The sequence below is a fragment of the Amphibalanus amphitrite genome, unplaced genomic scaffold (assembly GCF_019059575.1).
Source record: "Amphibalanus amphitrite isolate SeventyFive unplaced genomic scaffold, NRLGWU_Aamphi_draft 000349F_arrow, whole genome shotgun sequence".
Taxonomy (NCBI): domain Eukaryota; kingdom Metazoa; phylum Arthropoda; class Thecostraca; order Balanomorpha; family Balanidae; genus Amphibalanus; species Amphibalanus amphitrite.
Genome location: NW_024881844.1, coordinates 37,695 through 61,770, shown reverse-complemented (window position 1 = coordinate 61,770; position 24,076 = coordinate 37,695). Strand labels below are relative to the sequence as shown.

Below are 24,076 nucleotides of genomic sequence, written 5' to 3'. Positions count from 1 at the left end.
CAGGCGCGCGGACGTCGGATCGAACCGGGCAAATAATTGGAAAACTCGAAAACTGATTTAATTACAATTAACTTTATAAATGTATTAGAAGTGTAGTGTTAAACTTTATAGTTTGTTGCGGAGAATAGCCGCATGACAAACTCCTAAAGAAATATCAAATAACATCCTTCATCGAATGAAGCCAATTGTGCAGCCGAGCTCTGCCACCTGCGTCTACCTTGAGCAGCATGACGAGGTCGATGCCGCCGTGTTTGTTGATGTAGTAGGTGGATCCGGCGGCCTCGGTCAGCTCCTCGGCGCTGTAAGACACGTCAGAGTCCGAGTAGCTGCGGTTCAGCGTGACTGGCCGGCGCGTCAGGTCGCGCAGGAACGGCCGGGCTGCGCCGCCGCCACCGCCGCCGCCGCCGCCGCCGCCGCCGCCGCCGCCGGGGCCCTCCTCCGACACGGAGGGGGTCGGCGTGGGCGACGGCGTGTGCTGCGTCACCGTGATGATGGGGTGCGGCACGCTGGCGATGCGCGACGCCAGCGTCTTGGGCGGCTGCGCCATCTGCGGCACGCCCATGTACCTGCCGGACGGCGGCCGGTCACTCGCGCGAGGCCCGCTGAGGAGGCTCGGTCAGCCTGTCGGAGAGGAGCTGCGGGCAGCACTGCCGCCTCGGCTACATGCCGCCGCGCTGTATGGATGGAAAGTGCTGCCAACTGTACAATAATTGTAACTAAGTGGCCAGCTCGACTATATCGCAATGGATTAGGTAACTACGTTTGCCTACTAGATTGGTTGAGCTGTAAAGTTTGGAATTTAAGATAACGTCTTCTTGAAGTCTTGAAATTGAAACGAAAATTTTTTAACGCTTTGAGCTATCAAAAATATAGTTACATCGCACAAGTTGATGCATACACTATACCTAATTATTTGAGGATGACGATTCGACTATTGATAGTTCCCTACATTTAAGAAATTTCTTCTTTAGCTTAAATAAATGGGTAAGAAAAAGCATATTCAAAACTAACACTTCTTCACTCCTATGCTAGGCTAGGTGCGGTCAGCTTACGTTTATTCAAGCTCTAGAGGGATGATGCTTTTTAGTTTGAATTAGAAGTAGCATGGCATGTGTGCGTCTTGAATTATAGGTACGCCAACGAGCGAAATGTATGTTAGAGCGTCTATTTTTGTGGCTGGCTGCGGTACTGGCCTTCTGTTCAGCAGGTTTTTTTTTCCTGGTCAACCATTTTAATGCGTATATTATCTAAAGCTTCTGTGCAGCCACACCATGCTCGTGTTTTCACCACTTTAGTGTTTATCTAATGTGAGGAAGTAGAAGCGTTAGTTGCTAGTTATTGAAATTCTGTCATTTATACAGCATGCGATAAACTATATCATTTCAAATTAGCTAATATTTTGTACATTGGACATTGCTAGTAAAATGCATTTACATGCGTAATGTGAACATGCATTATTTCAAATACGGTCATTTTAGAATTATCCCTAATGTTTCGCCTCCAAGACGTCACACACAATTTAAATTGGCTGATAAGCTTCCTTCAGAAACAGTTATATGCCAGTGAAAGGTGGACTCAAAACTTCTTTAACTTCACTTTAAGTAAATGCATAAAATTGTGCCACAGAAACTCATCAATATTGCATTTAAGAATGTCTAACTATTCAGACGGGCAAACTATGTGTCTAATTACATTCAGGCCAAACTACTTCTATAAAAAGCTTTCGGCTTTTCAAGGCCTCGAAGTACCGCACACGCATTTGTGCCAACTTATGGTAAGTGAAAACTCAACCTCGCTACTCTAGTATTGTAAATGTATCACGCTGTTAGTAATTAATCGTAAACAAGGAAAACGTGTGGCAATGACAATGCAAACCTCACTTACCCTAGCTCTTCTACAATAGAGCTGATAGAGAGAGAGAAACGTGAGTATTGAAACGAAGACGGAGAAAGGAGACAGAACAGACAAAAGGAGACAAACAGCGGTTGAACGTCGGATGAACGTTTTCCCATTGCAGGTAATGAGTCCTGTTCCTGTGTCGTTGACAGGGGTAGTATGTGTTAAATCTGCTTTTAATGTTTTGTCGTTTGATGTGCAATGAATATTAACAATGGATAGCGAGTAATTGTATGCGTGTGCTTAGAAATGTCGGTACTTGAGGTTTTCCCTCCTTAATGTTTTATGCTTGGTGGCAAAAAATGTGACTTTCATTTTTATAATTGTCCTTTTATTTCTCTACATTTTATGAGGGTTTGATAAACATTGGAATGGTACAATAAAAACAATAACCTTATCGCATTAGTATTTTTGTTATGTAGACAAGGGAAACATGTGGAATTGATTTACAGGACCATGGATTAGATCGAAATCTTAGATAGTAATCTAATCCATTATTATCTAATCCATGGCAGGGGAATGTGTAGCATTGTGACAAAACGAAGCAATCTATAAAACTGGCGGCTGATATTCAAACGTTTCCTTTCAAAAGAAGCAAGGCCTAAATTCCCGTGAAGCCATCACATAGTTCGGCATTTCCCACTAAATGACACAAAGGCCCTCGCTGATCATCAAAGCTGTGCACAGGGCCGTGAATAATGCGGCGCGTGTGCGGCTGGGCGGGCTCACCTGAGGCTGGGCATGCTCTTCCCTTTGACGAGGTTCTGGCCGAGCACAGGGTCGTACTGATGCGAGTCGGCCGCCGAAAAACTGCCGCCGTGCTCCCGGTGCTGGTCCATGGAGGAACGTGCTCGCGACTCGGGCTCGTTCAGGTCCGACTGAGATGTCGAGTTCTGCAAACCAGGCACACGACATCATATGGTGGTCGCTGTGTGTTTTGGTGATGATACGTACAGATCCGTTGCCGGATTTCTTTGTTGCCACCTTATGTTTAGCCATTCCATTACATTATGTTAGGTTAGACCTGACAGGGAATAAAGTTTTTGCATCGAATAGTTTTTAGATTGAGGATACTGGATATAAAATAGAGAAAAAGCCAAAATGAAAGGAGAGTGAAAGAAAGAGAAGTGAGAGGAGCTATGAGAGCCACCCACCGGGTAGTTTCCGGAGGCCGAGCCGCGCCGCCCGTCCCCCGCCAGTCTCTCCAGCATCGTCTGGGACCGCGACTTCAGCTTGGTCTCGACGAACGCCCGGAAGTCAGCCATCCGGGTCTTACCCTTGCGTCCGCGCTCGCTGGCAGATCGTTTGTGCAGCGGTCCGCCCGTCGGCGAGGCCATGAACTCTGCGGCGAGACAGACTTGCTTATGCTAATGACGGAACAATTTCTGGATGGTGTAATAAACGGCCCGATTAGACTTTCCCCTGCCGTAGCGGCGTCTAAAGGAGTGAGGGAAATGGGTGCAAAGGCGAGTACAAATTTAGCGTGCAATGGAGAAGCTGGCGGGTAATGCAGTCAATGAGCCAGGTCAAACGTTCTCGACCCGATCTTCCGGGGATGCCCCCCCCCCCCAACTAACACCCGCTGAGCCTCCATCCCTGATTGGACCGTCACGTGACTGGCAATAGGTCACGTGACCAATTGACCGACTGGGTCGACTGCGGGTCGGCTTACCTCCCGAGTACTTGGGCTCGGGGGATGGTGGCGGGGCGTCCCGGCTGGCCGCCTCTCGCCGCTTCGTCTCCGGACTCTGATACAGGGAGACCTCGATCTTCGGCACCGGCAGCGAGTTGCTCCTCTTTCGAGGCAAATCCTCCTCAGTGCCATCGTTGGTCATCTCACGCAGCCTGAACGCGGTAGAAAAAAAAAAAAGTTTATGGTAGTGAGCACAACAGATACCCTATCAGTCGAGTTTTTTAAATAAACATGATTGTGCTGCGAATTTATGTTGAAACAAAGACCAAATAGGTACCTTTACGCTTTTACATTAAAGGACCTCCCGTATATATGTGTTAATAGAAACCTGAAATCAGAAGCACGAGCCGGCTTTAGAAGGATTGGAAAGTAATCAAAGAAAGGACTTAAAAGATCCGCTTCACATCATTAAAAAGAAACGTGCTAAAGTGGAACGTTAAACGAGGAAGGAAAGACCGGCAGATCGACAAAGGAAACAGCAACTTTTTCGCCGGCCAACGGAAACATGGCTGAATACTAGAGAAACAGCGTGCTCGTTTGCTTTGGTCGTGCTACGAATAGCGGCACGGGCGCCTGGCAGTTAGTCTGATCCGCATGGCTTGGATGTTCGGCGGGACAGTCTAACCGTCCGCTAAAATTGCGGAAGGCGCCAGCCGCCAGGACCGGGGAAACGATGAAATGAGATGTCACTAGTTCTAGCGAAGTCTAATGAATATCTGGCCTAGGGTCTCGTATATGATAAAATTTATATTTAAGTGGAATTTCCGAAATATTTAGCTCATCTTTCTGCGGCTGTCTCACCGGTAGAAGAGGAACTGGACGGCCCAGAAGACGCCCTCCTCGACCCACTGCGGGATGAAGAGGCAGCGTAGCACGGCCACGTCGGTGAATGTCGCCAGCGTGAGGTCGACGGCCGCCGGCGGGTTGTGGCTGGCCCGCGAGGAGGCAGACTCCACCTGCTCCATGCTCCTGCACACGGGTGGGCCAGTGGTGGCATCGGTGTGAGCGCGGCGCCATCCGGGCAGATATAGCAACGCGCCGATCGATTTACCTTTTATATCACCGCAAGTCGGTGTAGGTATTATAAAAAGTGCTCATTTGACTGGCAAAGTGGTGCTGTAGCTATGCTTACCCTTATGAAGCAAATGCTTATTTGTTTTATTTTACAGTAGAAAATAATGGGCCAAGATTTCAAAACTCGAGGCCCTTTTGAGCCAATGGCGCTCTATTCATTGAGTTAAAACAAAATCGCAACAGCCCTACATTTACAATGCCTCACATGGGATTGAGCAGAGTTTATGTTGTGCACGGTTGTAACATACCCTTTATCGGCGGTACGGAAGCTTTCCTGAGGACTGGGTCGAGATTCTGCGACCTGCCTACTCAGCATTCGAGAAGGGACCTGAAAGCATTTGAACTTGATCAATGCGTCTGAATGCAACACCAAATATGCTTGAATCTTCAATGTCATTTGTTTTCAATGAGCAACAACAATAAGAAACCCTTTAGAGCATGAAAATTTGTGCTCGGATTTTTATTAGCGTCATAAAGTGGAAGCGTCTCAAAGCATTTGGTCAACCTCGACCTTGTACTGACCTTGTAGACCTTGGGTCGTCTCTGGGCCTCGTCTTCTTCCTCTGGTAGTGAGTCGAGACGGAAGATCATAACGTGCTCCTCTTCAATGGAAGACGTCTCTTCGGGGATCGTTTCGGGAAACGAGGTGGCGTGCGGCTCGCGCGGGGTGGTGGCTGAAGAGCTGGATCGCGACGCCTGCAGAGATCATCGTAGCGTTATTTTACCCTGCATGCATGCAGATGGAGATGTTACTGGGATCCTTTACCTCCCCACGCTTCATCGATCAGGCGCTCTTTATGCCGGAGCTATTGCCGTATACGGCTAGCAACGGTTTTAGTTTATGCATGGATCGTCGGTTGAAGCTGGGCAGTATTTCAGGCGAGATCCCTCGGCGGCCGTTATTGTGATAAACTGGTGCTGGCCCGCGAGAACTAGGTCAAGTCGCACGATGAGTGACGCATTTATCAACGCAAGAACTATGAATTATTCATTCACACTTTCTTCAGTCTATCATGCAATGATATAGTGATAAGAACTGCATCAAACATGGTCGTTCTTATCCTGTTACGAAATACTAAAAAGGTCCCGTGAAACTCTTTTAAACTTGCGTCTTAAGTAAAGCAAAACGTGGGAGTCTAAAACTGTGCAAGGACATGGAAAAAGTAGCTATATCAATTACCTACATCAAAGTGTTCGCAGTTGTGGCTCATCCAATGGGGTCGTAAGCCCTCACAATACAATTAGATCCCAAATTGAACACCACATCTCGTACCCCTGGCTGCCACCTCACCTCTTTGGAGGCAGGCTGTGGGTCGGAACTGAAGCCGAGGTCGGAGGGAGGCTCATGACGAGCGGTCCAGCCCGCCGCCGGACCGGGGTCGGCCCCCTCATCGGCTGGAGCTGGCGCTCGAGAGGGGTCCTCGCCACCGGTCCCAGGCGCCGGTTCCTTACCTGACGCACATCGGACGGGGAGGGTCACATCGCTGGATGGAGCTCGGAGAAGGAAGAATGGATACTTTGATAAAGGGCATGGAAATGTCGCTGAGAGAGTGGTTCCGAGGCATTTAGCTCAGTAAACACTGAAAAGAAATCATCCTTTATCCTTACTAGAGGTACAGGTTTACGCGATAACTGTATGTTTTGATATGTATGATAAACGGATGCATTAGTTTGGGTGTAGAAACTTGCAATTTTATTGGTATTATTTGTGTAGAACTGGGTAACTGCTTTTAATTGAACTATAAAGTATGATGGTGATGCATGCGAGTTGTTCGAGCCCTTAATAAGTTAGGATGTTACTCACTTCAACCCTACCCTACCCTACCCCTACCCTACCCTGCCCCTACCTCTACCCCTACACTACCCTACCTTACCATACCCTACCCTAACCTATCCTACCCTTACACTACCCTACCCTACCCTACCCTACCCTACCCTACCCCTACCCTACTGTACCCTACCCTACCCTACCCTACCCCTACACTACCCTACGCTACCCTACCCTACCCTACCCTACCCTACCCTTCCCTACCCTACCCTACCGTTACACTACCCTACCCTTACCCCTTACACTACCCTACCTTACCCTACCCTACCTACCCCTACCCCACCCTACCCTACTCCTAACTTACCCTACCCTACCCTACCCTACCCTACCTTACCCTACCCTACCCTAACCTACCCTAACCTACCCTACCATACCCTACCCTTACACTACTCTACCCTACCCTTACCCTACCCTACCCTACCCTACCCTACCCTACCCTACCCTACCCTACCCTACCCTACCCCTACCCTACACTACCCTAACCAAAAAACAAATTAATTGTATTTACTGGCGAATCCTCTTGGCGAGCGGTGCCTTGTGTCGGCCTTCGTTGTCAAAGGTCAATGACCTGCCGGCCCACTCAGTTTTTTAAGCGAACAACTGAGCCTAAAGCACGTGCCCTCTGCTCGGCGCCGGTCGCGGCCCCACCACGTGCACACCGCTGAACCAACCCCCTCGAAAATTTAATACGACAAATGAGTGCACGCGTCCGACTTGCAGTGAAAATTTCACCCCCGTAGCCCTTACCGTTCCCGAGCAATAGCGTGTTTTTGCCGATTCTAATGTTAACCCTATGGGCACGCGAGCACGCGCCGCGGGCGCACCCTCGGCCGCATCATGTCCAAAAGTTAATACGACCTACGTGTAAAGGTGGCCCACATCGCTGTAAAATTTCACGGCCGTAGGTCAACAGACGCCGCCGCAATAAGCGCTACAAAGTGACTACGTCGCACACGGCGTGGGCGGCGGCGGGGTACTTTTTAGGATTTATAATATAGACTAGAGGTACAGGTTTACGCGATAACTGTATGTTTTGATTTATGTTATGTTACGGTTGCATTAGTTTGGGTGATTGACTTGTATTTTTATCTGTATTATTTGGGTAGATTTGGGTAGCTGTTTTTAATTAAACTGTAAGGCGGGCCCGGGCAGCGCTTGTCGAACAGCACTGCGGATCCGAAGGTTGGGACTTGAATTGTGAAAAACCGCCCGCCCGCCGCAAAACGCAAACACCGCAAGACGCGCAAAACGCCAACGCAAACTTCGCAAAAAAGAAACAATCGCCCGCCCGTCGAAAACCCCAGAAAAACGCAAAAAAGCCGCAAAAAACGCCCGTCCGCCGCAAAACGCAAACACCGCAAAAACGCAAACACCGCCGCCGCAAAAAAAGCCCGCATCGCCCGCCGCCAACCGGGAAACGCCGCAAAAAAACGGCCGCCCGCCGCAAACCGCAAAAAACGGCCGCCCGCCGCAAACCGCCGCAAAAAACGGCCGTCCGCCGCCAAACGCAGACACCGCAAAAACACCCGCAACGCTCGCCCGCCCGCCGCCAAACACAAACACCGCAAAAAACGCAAATACCGCCGCAAAAAACGCCCGCAACGCACGCCCGCCCGCCTACCCTACTCTACCCTACTCCTACTTTACCCTACTCCTACTCTACCCTACCCCTACTCTACCCTACTCCTACTCTACCCTACTCCTACTCTACCCTACTCCTACACTACCCCTACTCCTACCCTACCCCTACTCCTACATTACCCCTACTCCTACACTACTCCTACTCCTACACTACCCCTTCTCCTACACTACCCTACTCCTACACTACCCTACCCTACAATCCCCTACCCAACCCTACCCTACCCTACCCTACCCTACCCTACACTACCACCGACAGTCCAAGTTTCAGCTAAATCGGCCCAGAAACGGCTGAGATATTGCAAAAACAAATTAATTGTATTTACTGGCGAATCCTCTTGGCGAGCGGTGCCTTGTGTCGGCCTTCGTTGTCAAAGGTCAATGACCTGCCGGCCCACTCAGTTTTTAAGCGAACAACTGAGCCTAAAGCACGTGCACTCTGCTTGGCGCTGGTCGCGGCCCCACCACGTGCACACCGCTGAACCAACCCCCTCGAAAATTTAATACGACAAATGAGTGCACGCGTCCGACTTGCAGTGAAAATTTCACCCCCGTAGCCCTTACCGTTCCCGAGCAATAGCGTGTTTTTGCCGATTCTAATGTTAACCCTATGGGCACGCGAGCACGCGCCGCGGGCGCACCCCCGGCCGCATCATGTCCAAAAGTTAATGCGACCTACGTGTAAAGGTGGCCCACATCGCTGTAAAATTTCACGGCCGTAGGTCAACAGACGCCGCCGCAATAAGCGCTACAAAGTGACTACGTCGCACACGGCGGCGGCGGCGGATTATTTAGGATTTATAATATAGACTAGAGGTACAGGTTTACGCGATAACTGTATCTTTTGATATGTATGATAAACGGATGCATTAGTTTGGGTGTAGAATCTTGCATTTTTATTGGTATTATTTGTGTAACTGCTTTTAATTGAACTATAAAGTATGATGGTGATGCATGCGAGTTGTTCGAGCCCTTAATAAGTTAGGATGTTACTCAATTCAACCCTACCCTACCCTACCCCTACCCTACCCTGCCCCTACCTCTACCCCTACACTACCCTACCTTACCATACCCTACCCTAACCTATCCTACCCTTACACTACCCTACCCTACCCTACCCTACCCTACCCTACCCCTACCCTACTGTACCCTACCCTACCCTACCCTACCCCTACACTACCCTACCCTACCCTACCCTACCCTACCCTACCATACCCTACCCTACCCTGCCCTACCCTACCGTTACACTACCCTACCCTACCTTCCCCCTTACACTACCCTACCTTACCCTACCCTACCTACCCCTACCCTACCCTACCCTACTCCTAACTTACCCTACCCTACCCTACCCTACCTTACCCTACCCTACCCTACCCTACCCTACCCTAACCTACCCTACCATACCCTACCCTACCTTTACACTACCCTACCCTACCCTTACCCTACCCTACCCTACCCTACCCCTACCCTACACTACCCTAACCTACCCTACCCTACGCTACCCTACCCCACCCTACCTCTACACTACCCTACCCTACCCTACCCTACCCCTACCCTACAATTCCCTACCCTACCCTACCCTACCCTACAATCCCCTACCCAACCCTACCCTACCCTACCCTACCCTACCCTACACTACCACCGACAGTCCAAGTTTCAGCTAAATCGGCCCAGAAACGGCTGAGATATTGCAAAAACAAATTAATTGTATTTACTGGCGAATCCTCTTGGCGAGCGGTGCCTTGTGTCGGCCTTCGTTGTCAAAGGTCAATGACCTGCCGGCCCACTCAGTTTTTAAGCGAACAACTGAGCCTAAAGCACGTGCACTCTGCTTGGCGCTGGTCGCGGCCCCACCACGTGCACACCGCTGAACCAACCCCCTCGAAAATTTAATACGACAAATGAGTGCACGCGTTCGACTTACAGCGAAAATTTCACCCCCGTAGCCCTTACCGTTCCCGAGCAATAGCGTGTTTTTGCCGATTCTAATGTTAACCCTATGGGCACGCGAGCACGCGCCAAGGGCGCACCCCTGGCCGGATCATGTCCAAAATTTAATGCGGCCTAGGTACACTCGGGGGCAGATTGATGTTCCACAACTCTTTATCCACCGGGCTCCTATGGCTCAGCATTGGCAGCAGCCGCCTGGTACCGGTAGACTGTGCCGCTTCACTTACTTGTCAAGCGGCACAGCCTACCAACACCGTATGCCACCGGTCTGGGTCGGTGGCTGGAAGGCGATGTGAGCCGCCTGTGACGTCAGCGCAGCGGTGAGGGCCGAGCCCGGAGGCATGGCTCGGGTCGGCGCCGCGCGGCGGCTGGCGAGGGCTGGGGAGTGAGGTGGGGTGGGAGCACGGACATCGCGCGGCTGAGCGAGTGTAGTTAACTTTCGCGTCTCAAGGCGCCAATTATTCTACCTAACAATTGTGCTAAAGCAGTTGTTAAAATGTCCTATCCCCAAGACAGCGCCTATCATCATACTTGCAATGCACATTACGACACACTTAAGCGTGGCAATGGGACAGCCGATAGAACTTATGTCACTCGTGCATCGAGGTGCGGAGCTATATTTTGTATAACATATTAGTATTAAGGTTTTGAATGAGCAGATTGGTGTCTATTGTTTCGCACGGCAATGGTCCAGAGCCGTGGGAACTGGGGGGTTATGAGTAGCGCCGCAGCCAACGCTCCAATTTAAAGCGATTATTATTGTTGCTCTAATATGTGGTCGCAGCCTCCAATAGCAAACCGTTCCAACTAGGAGCCAAAAAGTCGGCCACTCAGGGGGGCTCGAACCGGGCTTCTCCCACCGGCCAATTCACGACACGAGCGTTCATCCACTGAGCTACCGAGAATGATCCTCGTCCGCACAAAACAAAATGACATTCACCCGCTGACCGCCAATGACGGTATTGTGACATTTGATCGCGTTTGACCGCGGTGGGTGGTCGCTGGTTTCGGCAGCTCAGTGGATGCACGCTAGCGTCGTGGGGTGACCGGTTGGAGAAACCCGGTTCGAACCGTCCCAGGTGCGAGACTTATTTGTTCCTAGATGGAACGGTTTGCTATTGGTGGCTGCGACCACACATTAGAGGAACAGTATAAAGAGTTGCTTAAAGTTGGGACGCCGCGCTATCCAAAAACCCCAGTTCCAACGTCTCTGGACGATTGCTGTGCGAAATAATAGACACCAATGAGCTCAATCAAGGCCTTAATACTTATCTGTTAAAAACAATGTAGCTCCGCAACTCGATGCACGTGTGATATAAATTCTATCGGCTGTCCCAATGCCACGTTTAAGTGTGTCGTAATGTGCATGGCAAGTATGATGATAGGCGCTGTCTTGGGGATAGGACATTTTAACAACTGCTTTAGCACAATTGTTAGGTAGAATAATTGACGCCTTGAGACGCGAAAGTTAACTACACTCGCTCAGCCGCGCGATGGTCCGTGCTCCCACCCCACCTCACTCCCCAGCCCTCGCCAGCCGCCGCGCGGCGCCGACCCGAGCCATGCCTCCGGGCTCGGCCCTCACCGCTGCGCTGACGTCACAGGCGGCCCACATCACCTTCCAGCCACCGACCCAGACCGGTGGCATACGGTGTTGGTAGGCTGTGCCGCTTGACAAGTAAGTGAAGCGGCACAGTCTACCGGTACCAGGCGGCTGCTGCCAATGCTGAGCCATAGGAACCCGGTGGATAAAGAGTTGTGGAACATCAATCTGCCCCCGAGTGTACATGTAAAAGTGGCCCAAATCTCTGTAAAATTTCACGGCCATAGGTCAACGGATCCCGCCGCAATAAGCGCTACAAAGTGACTACGTCGCACACGGCGTGGGCGGCGGCGGGGTACTTTTTAGGATTTATAATATAGACTAGAGGTACAGGTTTACGCGATAACTATATGTTTTGATTTATGTTATGTTACGGGTGCATTAGTTTGGGTGATTGACTTGTATTTTTATCTGTATTATTTGGGTAGATTTGGGTAGCTGTTTTTAATTAAACTGTAAGGCGGGCCCGGGCAGCGCTTGTCGAACAGCACTGCGGATCCGAAGGTTGGGACTTGAATTGTGAAAAACCGCCCGCCGCCGCAAAACGCAAACACCGCAAAACGCGCAAAACGCCAACGCAAACTTCGCAAAAAAAGAAACAATCGCCCGCCCGTCGAAAACCGCAGAAAAACGCAAAAAAGCCGCAAAAAAAAAACGCCCGTCCGCCGCAAAACGCAAACACCGCAAAAAACGCAAACACCGCTGCCGCAAAAAAAGCCCGCATCGCCCGCCGCCAACCGCGAAACGCCGCAAAAAACGGCCGCCCGCCGCAAACGGCAACACCGCAAATAACGGCCGGCCGCCGGCAACCGCAAAACGCCGCAAAAAAAAACGGCCGCCCGCCGCAAACCGCAAAAAACGGCCGCCCGCCGCAAACCGCCGCAAAAAACGGCCGTCCGCCGCCAAACGCAGACACCGCAAAAACACCCGCAACGCCCGCCCGCCCGCCGCCAAACACAAACACCGCAAAAAACGCAAATACCGCCGCAAAAAACGCCCGCAGTGCACGCCCGCCCGCCTACCCTACTCTACCCTACTCCTAGTCTACCCTACTCCTACTCTACCCTACCCTACCCTACTCTACCCTACTCCTACTCTACCCTACTCCTACACTACCCCTACTCCTACACTACTCCTACTCCTACACTACCCCTTCTCCTACACTACCCTACTCATACACTACCCTACACTACACTACACTACACTACCCTACCCTACCCTACCCTACCCTACCCTACCCTACCCTACCCTACCCTACCCTACCCTACCCTACACTACACTACACTACCACCGACAGTCCAAGTTTCAGCTAAATCGGCCCAGAAACGGCTGAGATATTGCAAAAACAAATTAATAGTATTTACTGGCGAATCCCCTTGGCGAGCGGTGCCTTGTGTCGGCCTTCGTTGTCAAAGGTCAATGACCTGCCGGCTCTAATGCTTTTCACTCAGTTTTCTAAGCGAACAACTGAGCCTAAGGCACGTGCCTTCTGCCCGGCGCCGGTCGCGGCCCCACCACGTGCACACCGCTGAACCCACCCCCTCGAAAATTGAATACGACAAATGAGTGCACGCATCCGACTTTCCGTGAAAATTTCACCCCCGTAGCCCTTACCGTTCCCGAGCAATAGCGTGTTTTTGCCAATTCTAATGTTAACCCTATGGGCGTGCGAGCACGCGCCAAGGGCGCACCCCCGGCCGCATCATGCCCAAAATTTAATACGACCTGCGTGTAAAGGTGGCCCACATCGCTGTAAAATTTCAAGGCCGTAGGTCAACGGACGCCGCCGCAATAAGCGCTACAAAGTGACTACGCCGCACACGGCGGCGGATTATTTAGGATTTATAATATAGACTAGAGGTACAGGTTTACGCGATAACTGTATGTTTTGATTTATGTTATGTTATGGGTGCATTAGTTTGGGTGATTGACTTGTATTTTTAGCTGTATTATTTGAGTAGATTTGGGTAGCTGTTTTTAATTAAACTGTAAGGCGGGCCCGGGCAGCGCTTGTCGAACAGCACTGCGGATCCGAAGGTTGGGACTTGAATTGTGAAAAACCGCCCGCCCGCCGCAAAACGCAAACACCGCAAAACGCGCAAAACGCCAACGCAAACTTCGCAAAAAAGAAACAATCGCCCGCCCGTCGAAAACCGCAGAAAAAACGCAAAAAAGCCGCAAAAAAAACGCCCGTCCGCCGCAAAACGCAAACACCGCAAAAAACGCAAACACTGCCGCCGCAAAAAAAAACACGCATCGCCCGACGCCAACCGCAAAACGCCGCAAAAAAACGGCCGCCGGCCGCAAACCGTGACACCGCAAATAACGACCGGCCGCCGGCAACCGCAAAACGCCGCAAAAAACGGCCGCCCGCCGCAAACCGCAAAAAACGGCCGCCCGCCGCAAACCGCCGCAAAAAACGGCCGTCCGCCGCCAAACGCAGACACCGCAAAAACACCCGCAACGCCCGCCCGCCCGCCGCCAAACACAAACACCGCAAAAAACGCAAATACCGCCGCAAAAAACGTCCGCAACGCACGCCCGCCCGCCTACCCTACTCTACCCTACTCCTACTCTTCCCTACTCCTACTCTACCCTACCTTTACTCTACCCTACCCCTACTCTACCCTACTCCTACTCTACCCTACTCCTACACTCCCCTTACTCCTACACTACCCCTACTCCTACACTACCCCTACTCCTACACTACCCCTACTCCTACACTACCCCTACTCCTACACTACCCCTTCTCCTACACTACCCTACTCCTACACTACACTACACTACACTACACTACACTACACTACACTACACTATCCTACACTACACTACCACCGACAGTCCAAGTTTCAGCTAAATCGGCCCAGAAACGGCAGAGATATTGCAAAAACAAATTAATAGTATTTACTGGCGAATCCCCTTGGCGAGCGGTGCCTTGTGTCGGCCTTCGTTGTCAAAGGTCAATGACCTGCCGGCTCTAATGCTTTTCACTCAGTTTTTTAAGCGAACAACTGAGCCTAAAGCACGTGCCCTCTGCTCGGCGCCGGTCGCGGCCCCACCACGTGCACACCGCTGAACCCACCCGCTCGAAAAGTTGACACGACAAATGAGTGCACGCGTCCGACTTGCAGTGAAAATTTCACCCCCGTAGCCCTTACCGTTCCCGAGCAATAGCGTGTTTTTGCCGATTCTAATGTTAACCCTATGGGCACGCGAGCACGCGCCAAGGGCGCACCCCCGGCCGCACCATGCCCAAAATTTAATACGACCTACGTGTAAAGGTGGCCCACATTGCTGTAAAATTTCACGGCCGTAGGTCAACAGACGCCGCCGCAATAAGCGCTACAAAGTGACTACGTCGCACACGGCGGCGGCGGATTATTTAGGATTTATAATATAGACTAGAGGTACAGGTTTGCGCGATAACTGTATGTTTTGATTAATTATATGTGACGGATGCATTAGTTTGGGTGAGTAGCTTGTATTTTAGCTGTATTATTTGGGTAGATTTGGGTATAGCTGTTTTTAATATAATAGCGATAGTTGCGGAGTGTCCAAGTCTTTTGTATGTTAGGCCCTTTTTTTAACTCAACCCTACCCCTACCCTACCCCTACCCTACCCTACCCTACCCCTACCCCTACCCTACTCCTACACTACACTACACTACACTACACTACACTACACTACACTACACTACACTACACTACACTACCCTACCCTACCCTACCCTACCCTACCCTACCCTACCCTACCCTACCCTAGGCCCTATTTTAACTCAACCCTACCCCTACCCTACCCTACCCTACCCCTACCCCTACCCTACTCCTACACTACACTACACTACACTACCCTACCCTACCCTACCCTACCCTACCCTACCCTACCCTACCCTACCCTACCCTACCCTACACTACCAGCGACAGTCCAAGTTTCAGCTAAATCGGCCCAGAAACGGCTGGGATGTTGCAAAAATAAATTAATTGTATTTTCTGGTGAATCCCCTTGGCCAGCGGTGCCTTGTGTCGGCCTTCGTTGTCAAAGGTCAATGACCTGCCGGGTCTGTTTCCACTCAGTTTTTTAAGCGAACAACTGAGCCTAAAGCACGTGCCCTCTGCTCGGCGCCGGTCGCGGCCCCACCACGTGCACACCGCTGAACCAACCCCCTCGAAAATTTAATACGACAAATGAGTGCACGCGTCCGACTTGCAGTGAAAATTTCACCCCCGTAGCCCTTACCGTTCCCGAGCAATAGCGTGTTTTTGCCGATTCTTATGTTAACCCTATGGGCACGCGAGCACGCGCCGCGGGCGCACCCCCGGCCCCATCATGTCCAAAATTTAATACGACCTACGTGTAAAGGTGGCCCACATTTCTGTAAAATTTCACGGCCGTAGGTCAACAGACGCCGCCGCAATAAGCGCTACAAAGTGACTACGTCGCACACGGCGGCGGCGGATTATTTAGGATTTATAATATAGACTAGAGGTACAGGTTTACGCGATAACTGTATGTTTTGATTTATGTTATGTTACGGGTGCATTAGTTTGGGTGATTGACTTGTATTTTTATCTGTATTATATGGGCAGATTTGGGTAGCTGTTTTTAATTAAACTGTAAGGCGGGCCCGGGCAGCGCTTGTCGAACAGCACTGCGGATCCGAAGGTTGGGACTTGAATTGTGAAAAACCGCCCGCCCGCCGCAAAACGCAAACACCGCAAAACGCGCAAAACGCCAACGCAAACTTCGCAAAAAAGAAACAATCGCCCGCCCGTCGAAAACCGCAGAAAAACGCAAAAAAGCCGCAAAAAAACGCCCGTCCGCTGCAAAACGCAAACACCGCAAAAAACGCAAACACCGCCGCCGCAAAAAAAGCCCGCATCGCCCGCCGCCAACCGCGAAACGCCGCAAAAAAACGGCCGTCCGCCGCAAACCGCAACACCGCAAATAACGGCCGGCCGCCGGCAACCGCAAAACGCCGCAAAAAAAACGGCCGCCCGCCGCAAACCGCAAAAACGGCCGCCCGCCGCAAACCGCCGCAAAAAACGGCCGTCCGCCGCCAAACGCAGACACCGCAAAAACACCCGCAACGCCCGCCCGCCCGCCGCCAAACACAAACACCGCAAAAAACGCAAATACCGCCGCAAAAAAACGCCCGCAACGCACGCCCGCCCGCCTACCCTACTCTACCCTACTCTACCCTACTCCTACTCTACCCTACCCCTACTCTACCCTACTCCTACTCTACCCTACTCCTACACTACCCCTACTCCTACACTACCCCTACTCCTACACTACCCCTACTCCTACACTACCCCTTCTCCTACACTACCCTACTCCTACACTACACTACACTACACTACACTACACTACACTACACTACCTACACTACACTACACTACACTACACTACCCTACCCTACCCTACCCTACCCTACCCTACCCTACCCTACCCTACCCTACACTACACTACCACCGACAGTCCAAGTTTCAGCTAAATCGGCCCAGAAACGGCTGAGATACTGCAAAAACAAATTAATAGTATTTACTGGCGAATCCCCTTGGCGAGCGGTGCCTTGTGTCGGCCTTCGTTGTCAAAGGTCAATGACCTGCCGGCTCTAATGCTTTTCACTAAGTTTTTTTAAGCGAACAACTGAGCCTAAAGCACGTGCCCTCTGCTCGGCGCCGGTCGCGGCCCCACCACGTGCACACCGCTGAACCCGCACCCTCGAAAATTTAATACGACAAATGAGTGCACGCGTCCGACTTGCAGTGAAAATTTCACCCCCGTAGCCCCTACCGTTCTCGAGCAATAGCGTGTTTTTGCCGATTCTAATGTTAACCCTATGGGCACGCGAGCACGCGCCGCGGGCGCACCCCCGGCCCCATCATGTCCAAAATTTAATACGACCTACGTGTAAAGGTGGCCCACATCGCTGTAAAATTTCACGGCCGTAGGTCAACAGACGCCGCGGCAATAAGCGCCACAAAGTGCGTACGTCGCACACGGCGGATTATTTAGGATTTATAATATAGATTACGTGATTTGTTATGAAGTAACCCCACTAAACAGCGCTACCACACTCATATTTCCTTGTTAGCGTTCATTGCTTTCACGGCTGTTTTCAACGGCTCCAATTCTTTTGTCGGCCGCCATTCGGCGGTGTTCCGAAATTACCGCACCGCCACGGTCGGCTCAATCCAATCCCGGCCACTAATTCCTGGCTCTGCTCGGCCCAACTGTCGACTCGGAGCTGCCGGCCGCTGGTTTCGGGGTGCTGTATCAGGGAAACGAACGGGGCCAGACAGGTCCACAGACGGCGGCGCCGCTCCGGTCCAAACAACGTCTCCGTATCGACATGTTTCGCTCGGCTCCCGGACCCACTGAAAACTACCAGACCGGTTCCAGAAGGCCAGCAAAAATAGACAGCCGGCGGGGAGCTCGGCAGCTCGGCGGGTGTATTTATTTCAAACAGGGCTGTTTTGGTGAGTCAGGTCTCACAGAAGCCGACCGGACCGGGCCCGTGCGATGGGATCGTGCCTGGACAGTGTTTCTGGGTCGTCGCGGTCACGTCAACACAATGCCCCTGCCCACGCCCTCATTACCGACGGCAGTCGGGCGCGATGTTATCGACTCGGCGGTAGCTGCTCAGACAGCGGTGTGACAATGTGGAAATGGGAAACGGTGTTTCATATAATTACAGGCCCTCAGGCGTTATGTGAAAAACAACTAATCAGCTTTGATCAGTTGGAGAATGTTTGAACTTATCCAGAAAAACAAACTGTGACCGCATAAGGCAGTTGTTCACGTGATACTAGATTGGTAGGCGGGGCTTCAAAAAGGAAATGAGCTCTAAAATGCCTCCAACACCACCTTAGCCAATTATTTTCCACCTCACCCAAGCGCCTCCACTCACAGCCATCCTTCTCTTCCGCGCCTTCTGTCACAACTACCCTCCCCTCCAGCGCCTTCTCTCTCACACAACTATTCTCTCCCTCCGGTGCCCCTCACACAACTATCCCCCTCCAGTCCTCACACAATTATCCCCATCCGACGCCTCCACACACAACTACCCTCCCCTCCAGCGCCTCTTACACAACCATCCTCCCCCCCCGCAGCGCCCCTCTCACACAACAATCCTCCCGGCTCCGGCGCCTCTCACACAACTATCCTCCCCTCCGGCGCCTACTCTCACAACTATCCCCCTCCGGCGCCTCCTCACACAACTATCCCCCTCCGGCACCCTCTCATACAATATCTTCCCCTCCGCCGCCTCCTCACACAACTATCCTCCCTCCGGCGCCTCCTCACACAACTACCCTCCCCTCCAGCGCCTCCTCACACAACTACCCTCCCCTCCGGCCCATCTCTCACAATTCTATCCTCCCCTCCGGCGCCTCCTCTCACAGTTCTATCCCCCCTCCGGCGCCTCCTCACACAACTATCCCCCTCCAGCGCCTCCTCTGGGCACCCACCTTGTTTGCCGCCGCCCATAAACACATCGCCGAACTGCTGGGCGGCGCGGCGGCCGCGGCGTGGCGGCGCTACGGCCGGCCGTGGTCGCGCCGTGGCCGTGAAGCACGCCACCTCCGGGTGCCGGTACTCCCAGAGCGCCGACCAAATCTTCAGGCCGTTCTCCAGCCGGAAGTTGGTGAAGTCCGACTCCTTCAGCGAGTGCATCAGAGGTGTGAATAGGTAGATGAACGCCTGCGGAATGTGGTGCGCTTGTTACGTTTTTTATCTTTACACCGTCTCAGACGATAAAGATCTGCGACACTGCTCGGCGGACAGTGAGATGAAAGTTATAAGTTAGCCCACCGTGGAAGCTTGACGACCGTGGAATGAAACCAAGCTGCTTTAGTGCTTTATATGGGCTCTGACAATGAGGACGATTGTTTTCAGATGCATAAAGCGAATTATACGGCTCGCTCGGTGTACCATCGTTGCGTCTTATCTCGCTGAATAATTGGGATGAGGCGGTGTTGAACGGTGAGACACCGGAAAATGGTATGACAATTTGGCATGATATTTTCAGACTTCTGTTCCATGAGTAGGTAAATCATCTACTTGTAACAATTGGAGTACGCGATAAGTCAACGATACCATAACCCTAGAACGCCTAGGGGGGGGGGGGTGTATCAACCCCCCCCCCCCCTGAGGTTTTTTCGAAGTGCACGCTAAACGGCTTGTCGTAGCGGGCTGAAATTTTCAATACCCTCTGGGGCAACCTTTGCGCATCTTTTGCCGAAAAAAAATTGATCGGGTCATGTCAGGTCACGGAGTTATGACGTCATAAGAGGTACAGCCTCCGGCCGGATTTTCACAAACTGAGTGCCAACGCCCGATGTTTCCTGCCGGTGGTACGGACATCGGTTGATGGATCGTGATGAAACTTCCCATGCATGTTGGGGCAAGTATTGGCTATCATATGGTATAAGAAATTTGACCGGGTCAGGTCAGGTCACGGAGCTATGACGTCACAAGAGGAACAGCGTCCGGTACTATTTTTGAAAAGCGCCCGAACCACTATTTTGCTAATTCTTGTCACCTCAATGGGAATATGCAGCAATATTAGCTTCTATAGGGAGCAAATGGACCTCCCAAATCCAAAAATACAATCAGATTTCAAAAATTTAAATTTTGATTTTTCGAATTTCTGCCGCCGACTGTGACCTTGCCGACTTCCGGCGCTCCCAACGCGCCATTTTTAGAGCTAGGGAAACGAAATACATACCAAACGATAGAGAATTGATCAAGGAACACGATAGTGAAGGTTTCAAGTCGATATCTCCCACCGTTTTGCCGCAATCGCCGCCGAAAGTTGAAAAAAAAAGTCTATTTTTCCGAAAATTTGACCTTTGACCGGTCAAAAGTAGGTCAAATGTTGACCTAGGACCAAAAAATATACCACCAATCGCGAGATCTCGTTGAGAGCAATCCGTTGGTTTTTTCCGCTAAGCTCTACGACCTTCCGTTTCGAAACGCCAGGGGGGGTCGTAACAACCCCCCCCCCCCCTGGTCGTTCGTGTTATGAGAAATGGCCTTGTCGTGCGAGGGATAAGTTATGTAAATGCCCTTCAGATGAAATGTGCTTGTGCATTTAATCAGCGTGTAACATCAGTTCTAAAATCACAGAAATGAGTGAACAATTAAAGCCGAGCTCAAACTAATTATCAGTGTTCAGCCTCAATAGAGTACTATGAACGATGGGCTTTCCACACCGAATCTGGTTGACATATGAATGGTGACCCCGTTCGCGCCCCTCCTTCGTGCCGCGAGTGCTCGGCCGTGTTCACTGGGCAGACACGGTGCGGGTCCGGCCGCCAGGTCATGTCAGCCCTGTGAATTTGGCCCGAATGTGCCAGCCCTGTGTTCCGGTGTTCGGGTGAGTCAGTCCTGTGTTGACTGTTGGGTGTATTATAGCCCACTCGGCCCTGAGTAGCCGCTCGGCCCAGTCAGCCCTACGAGTATGTCGCCGTGTGTAGCCAGCTCAGCCCTGTGTAGCCGCTCGTCCCAGCCAACCCTGTGCCGTTGTGCGTTAGTTGGCTCAACCCTGAGTCTCTGTGTGTAGCCACTCGACCTAGAGTAGCCGCTCGTCCCAGTCAGCCCTGTGTCGCTGTGTGTTAGTCGGCTCTGCTTTGTGAATTGAGTGTACTGTGTAGCCGACTCAACCCTGTGTGGCCGACCGACCCATTGTATAGCTAGTCGGGCGAGTCAGCCCTGTGTCGCTGTGTGCAGCCGGCTCAACCCTGTGTCGCTGTGTGTAGTCGGCTCAGCCTTGTGTCGCTGTGTGCAGCCGGCTCAGCCCTGTGTAGCCGCTCGTCCCAGTCAGCCCTGTGTCGCTGTGTGCAGCCGGCTCGTCCCTGTGTGGCCGGCCGACCCGCGGCAGCTGTTGGAGCTCCACAGGCCGGCCGGCCGGCCAGCTCAGCCCGGTCGATAGCCAGTGTTGGCTCAGCACATCCGCCGCTCTCTCGGCACTTATATCCGGTGACGTCAGTGTCCCCGCAGAGACGGAGGACGGATAGGACGGAACCGGACAGGACGGGATACGGACGGAATGTCCCACTGGACTGGGACAGGACGGGACTGGGACAGGACGTGACTGGGACGAGACGGGACTTTATCCGGTGACGTCAGTGTCCCCGCAGAGACGGAGGACGGATAGGACGGGACCGGACAGGGACAGGACGGGACTGGGACGAGACGGGACTGGGACGAGACGGGACTGGGACGAGACGGGACTGGGACAGGACGGGACACGGACAGGGCATGACAGGACGGATGGACGGGACGGGTCGCAGCGCGTAGGACGGAGGACGATGGACGGAGACGGGACGCGGACATGGACAGGACGGGATACCGACACGACGGGACACGGGCAGGAGTCAGGACGGGACGGGATTTAAAAGGAGAATGGGTGGATGCGGAGTCGCGGACATATTAAACACAGCTCAAGCCTATACTTGTATTAATTGTCAACTGATGTAACATGTTCAGCATTTTCTAACGTGGCTGAATTGGAACGGACATCAATTGGATCAACTCATAAATTTGAAGCATGCGAAGGCGCGTGACGATCTCAATGGAAGAAATTTTCCTGATGACAGCCATTCCATCATCGATTTCATTTCGTCAGAAAGGCCGACCTCATATAAGCATCAGCGATCTATTCGAGAAATATTTTAATGAATAAATTTCACCGTGTTCTTGAGGGTTACAGCACTCGGCGTATCCACTTTGCATCAAACGTTCTCGAGGCTGCAGATTTATAAGATATTCGGCTGAGTCAAAAGGCTTTGAATGGCCATCGAACGAGGCCGCGCTCAAATCTGGCCACCCCGGTGGCCGCTCAATACTGTGTTCCGAGGGCTGTTCGAGACGGCGCCGGGCCGGCCGAGCGGCCGAGCGGAGCGGGCCCAGCCTCAGCCGAGCTGGACCAAATTGGACCGGCCGGTCGAACGGGCCGTGCTCCACTGAATAGCACCCGGACGAACCGAGCCGACGCGTGCTCGACGAGCGCGCCGCTGAATGGAAAATAGGATGGTTTTAGTGGGCGATACAGTTGATAGGAAAGCAAATCTCAAAGTGTAACCAAAGAAAAATATTTCGTAATATTACGATAGACTTGCGTTATCATATGCAAATTAATTCACATCATTATCATACATTGAAAGCTATTTTGTTGCTATCTTTTAACTCTAACAACTCTCAGCACATATTTTATTGGGACGGATAGTTAACCTCTGACTCACTGCCTCCATTATCTCTGCTTCCACGGGCAGAACATCATCAATAATGGCAGCCTTTCAGCGCACTGAATAGCTGGCTCCACCAAACTGCCAAACACGCAGCCACTCTGAACGTCCGAGTCGAGCTTCAGGGCCCGCGAAATTAACAGCGGTGGCCCGCCCACCAGCCTCCACTCGACTAGCTGGCGGCCCGCCTCTCGGCTGACCAGCCTCCGCGGCTAACCGGCGGTCCGCCCCCACGACTGATGTCCAACGAAGCCGATCAATTACGACATCCATTGTTAACCGCGCACGGCCCGCTGAAGGGATTGCTCCGAACGGGGACCTGTTGCAGGCCGATCGTCGACCCCCGTTATGGGACGGCTCCCTCCGCACGGTCACGCGATGATGATCACGTCACTCGCCGTGACGCTGAGCGGCTTAACGTGACATGACGCGGAGTGGCGTGACGCGACACGGAAGTCGGTGTCGTGACACGCCGAGTGTCGGCCGTGTCACGGTCGTCGGTGAGGAGGCTCGGACTGTGGCCGGCTCTCTTGGGACTCAATTCCTGGACTCGTGGCGGTGCCGCTGGATCAGTGGCCTGAGCCGTCCACACGTGACGACCAGCGGTGAATCGGACCAGCCGCACGCACGCACAGCCGACCACCGCAGGTCTTTGTCCGATGGAACACTTAATCCACGAGGTCACTGGCACGTGAAACCGAGTGTGTTTTATTCTTCACTGAAACCCGGATCTTGAAGGCTTCAATATTCTTTTTGAGCATTCAATCGATAACTCACAGAATGGGATCGGTGACCGCATGCAGCATATTATACCTAAATCAAATGCAAATTTAGGCTGACATATTGAGCAATATCGCTCAGAACATCCTAAGCGGTCCATTTATTCCACCTCGGGCCTGAATACAGAATGAGGCGATTCTGCTCTCAGTTTCCCCGGGCTCAGCTGTTCCGTGCTCGGTGTCCCATCTCTCTATTTATGAACATGCTATGAATAATGGGTGTATGTGAGGCTATTCCGCACTCAGTCTCCTCGGGCTCAGTCGTTCAGCGCTCAGTGTCCCATCTCTTTGTGTGACTACCGACTATACTTTGAATGATGGCGTGTGTCTCTTTGCGCTGAGAGGAGAGCTATGGACACTAA

General features: G+C 52.1%; 1 protein-coding gene across 1 annotated transcript in view; it reads right to left on the bottom strand.

The window, feature by feature from the left end:
* Positions 1-24,076, bottom strand: part of LOC122389222 (protein unc-80 homolog) — a 66,865-nt gene that overhangs the window by 29,805 nt on the left and 12,984 nt on the right. Inside the window, exons 7-17 of the mRNA XM_043381046.1 lie at positions 19,156-19,387; positions 5,955-6,115; positions 5,186-5,359; positions 4,912-4,991; positions 4,391-4,558; positions 3,569-3,741; positions 3,051-3,238; positions 2,626-2,789; positions 1,885-1,905; positions 433-566; positions 218-378 (exon numbers count right to left, since the gene is read on the bottom strand). Of these exons, the coding sequence (XP_043236981.1) occupies positions 218-378; positions 433-566; positions 1,885-1,905; positions 2,626-2,789; positions 3,051-3,238; positions 3,569-3,741; positions 4,391-4,558; positions 4,912-4,991; positions 5,186-5,359; positions 5,955-6,115; positions 19,156-19,387 (1,656 nt within the window). The remainder of the gene's footprint in view (positions 1-217; positions 379-432; positions 567-1,884; positions 1,906-2,625; positions 2,790-3,050; positions 3,239-3,568; positions 3,742-4,390; positions 4,559-4,911; positions 4,992-5,185; positions 5,360-5,954; positions 6,116-19,155; positions 19,388-24,076) is intronic.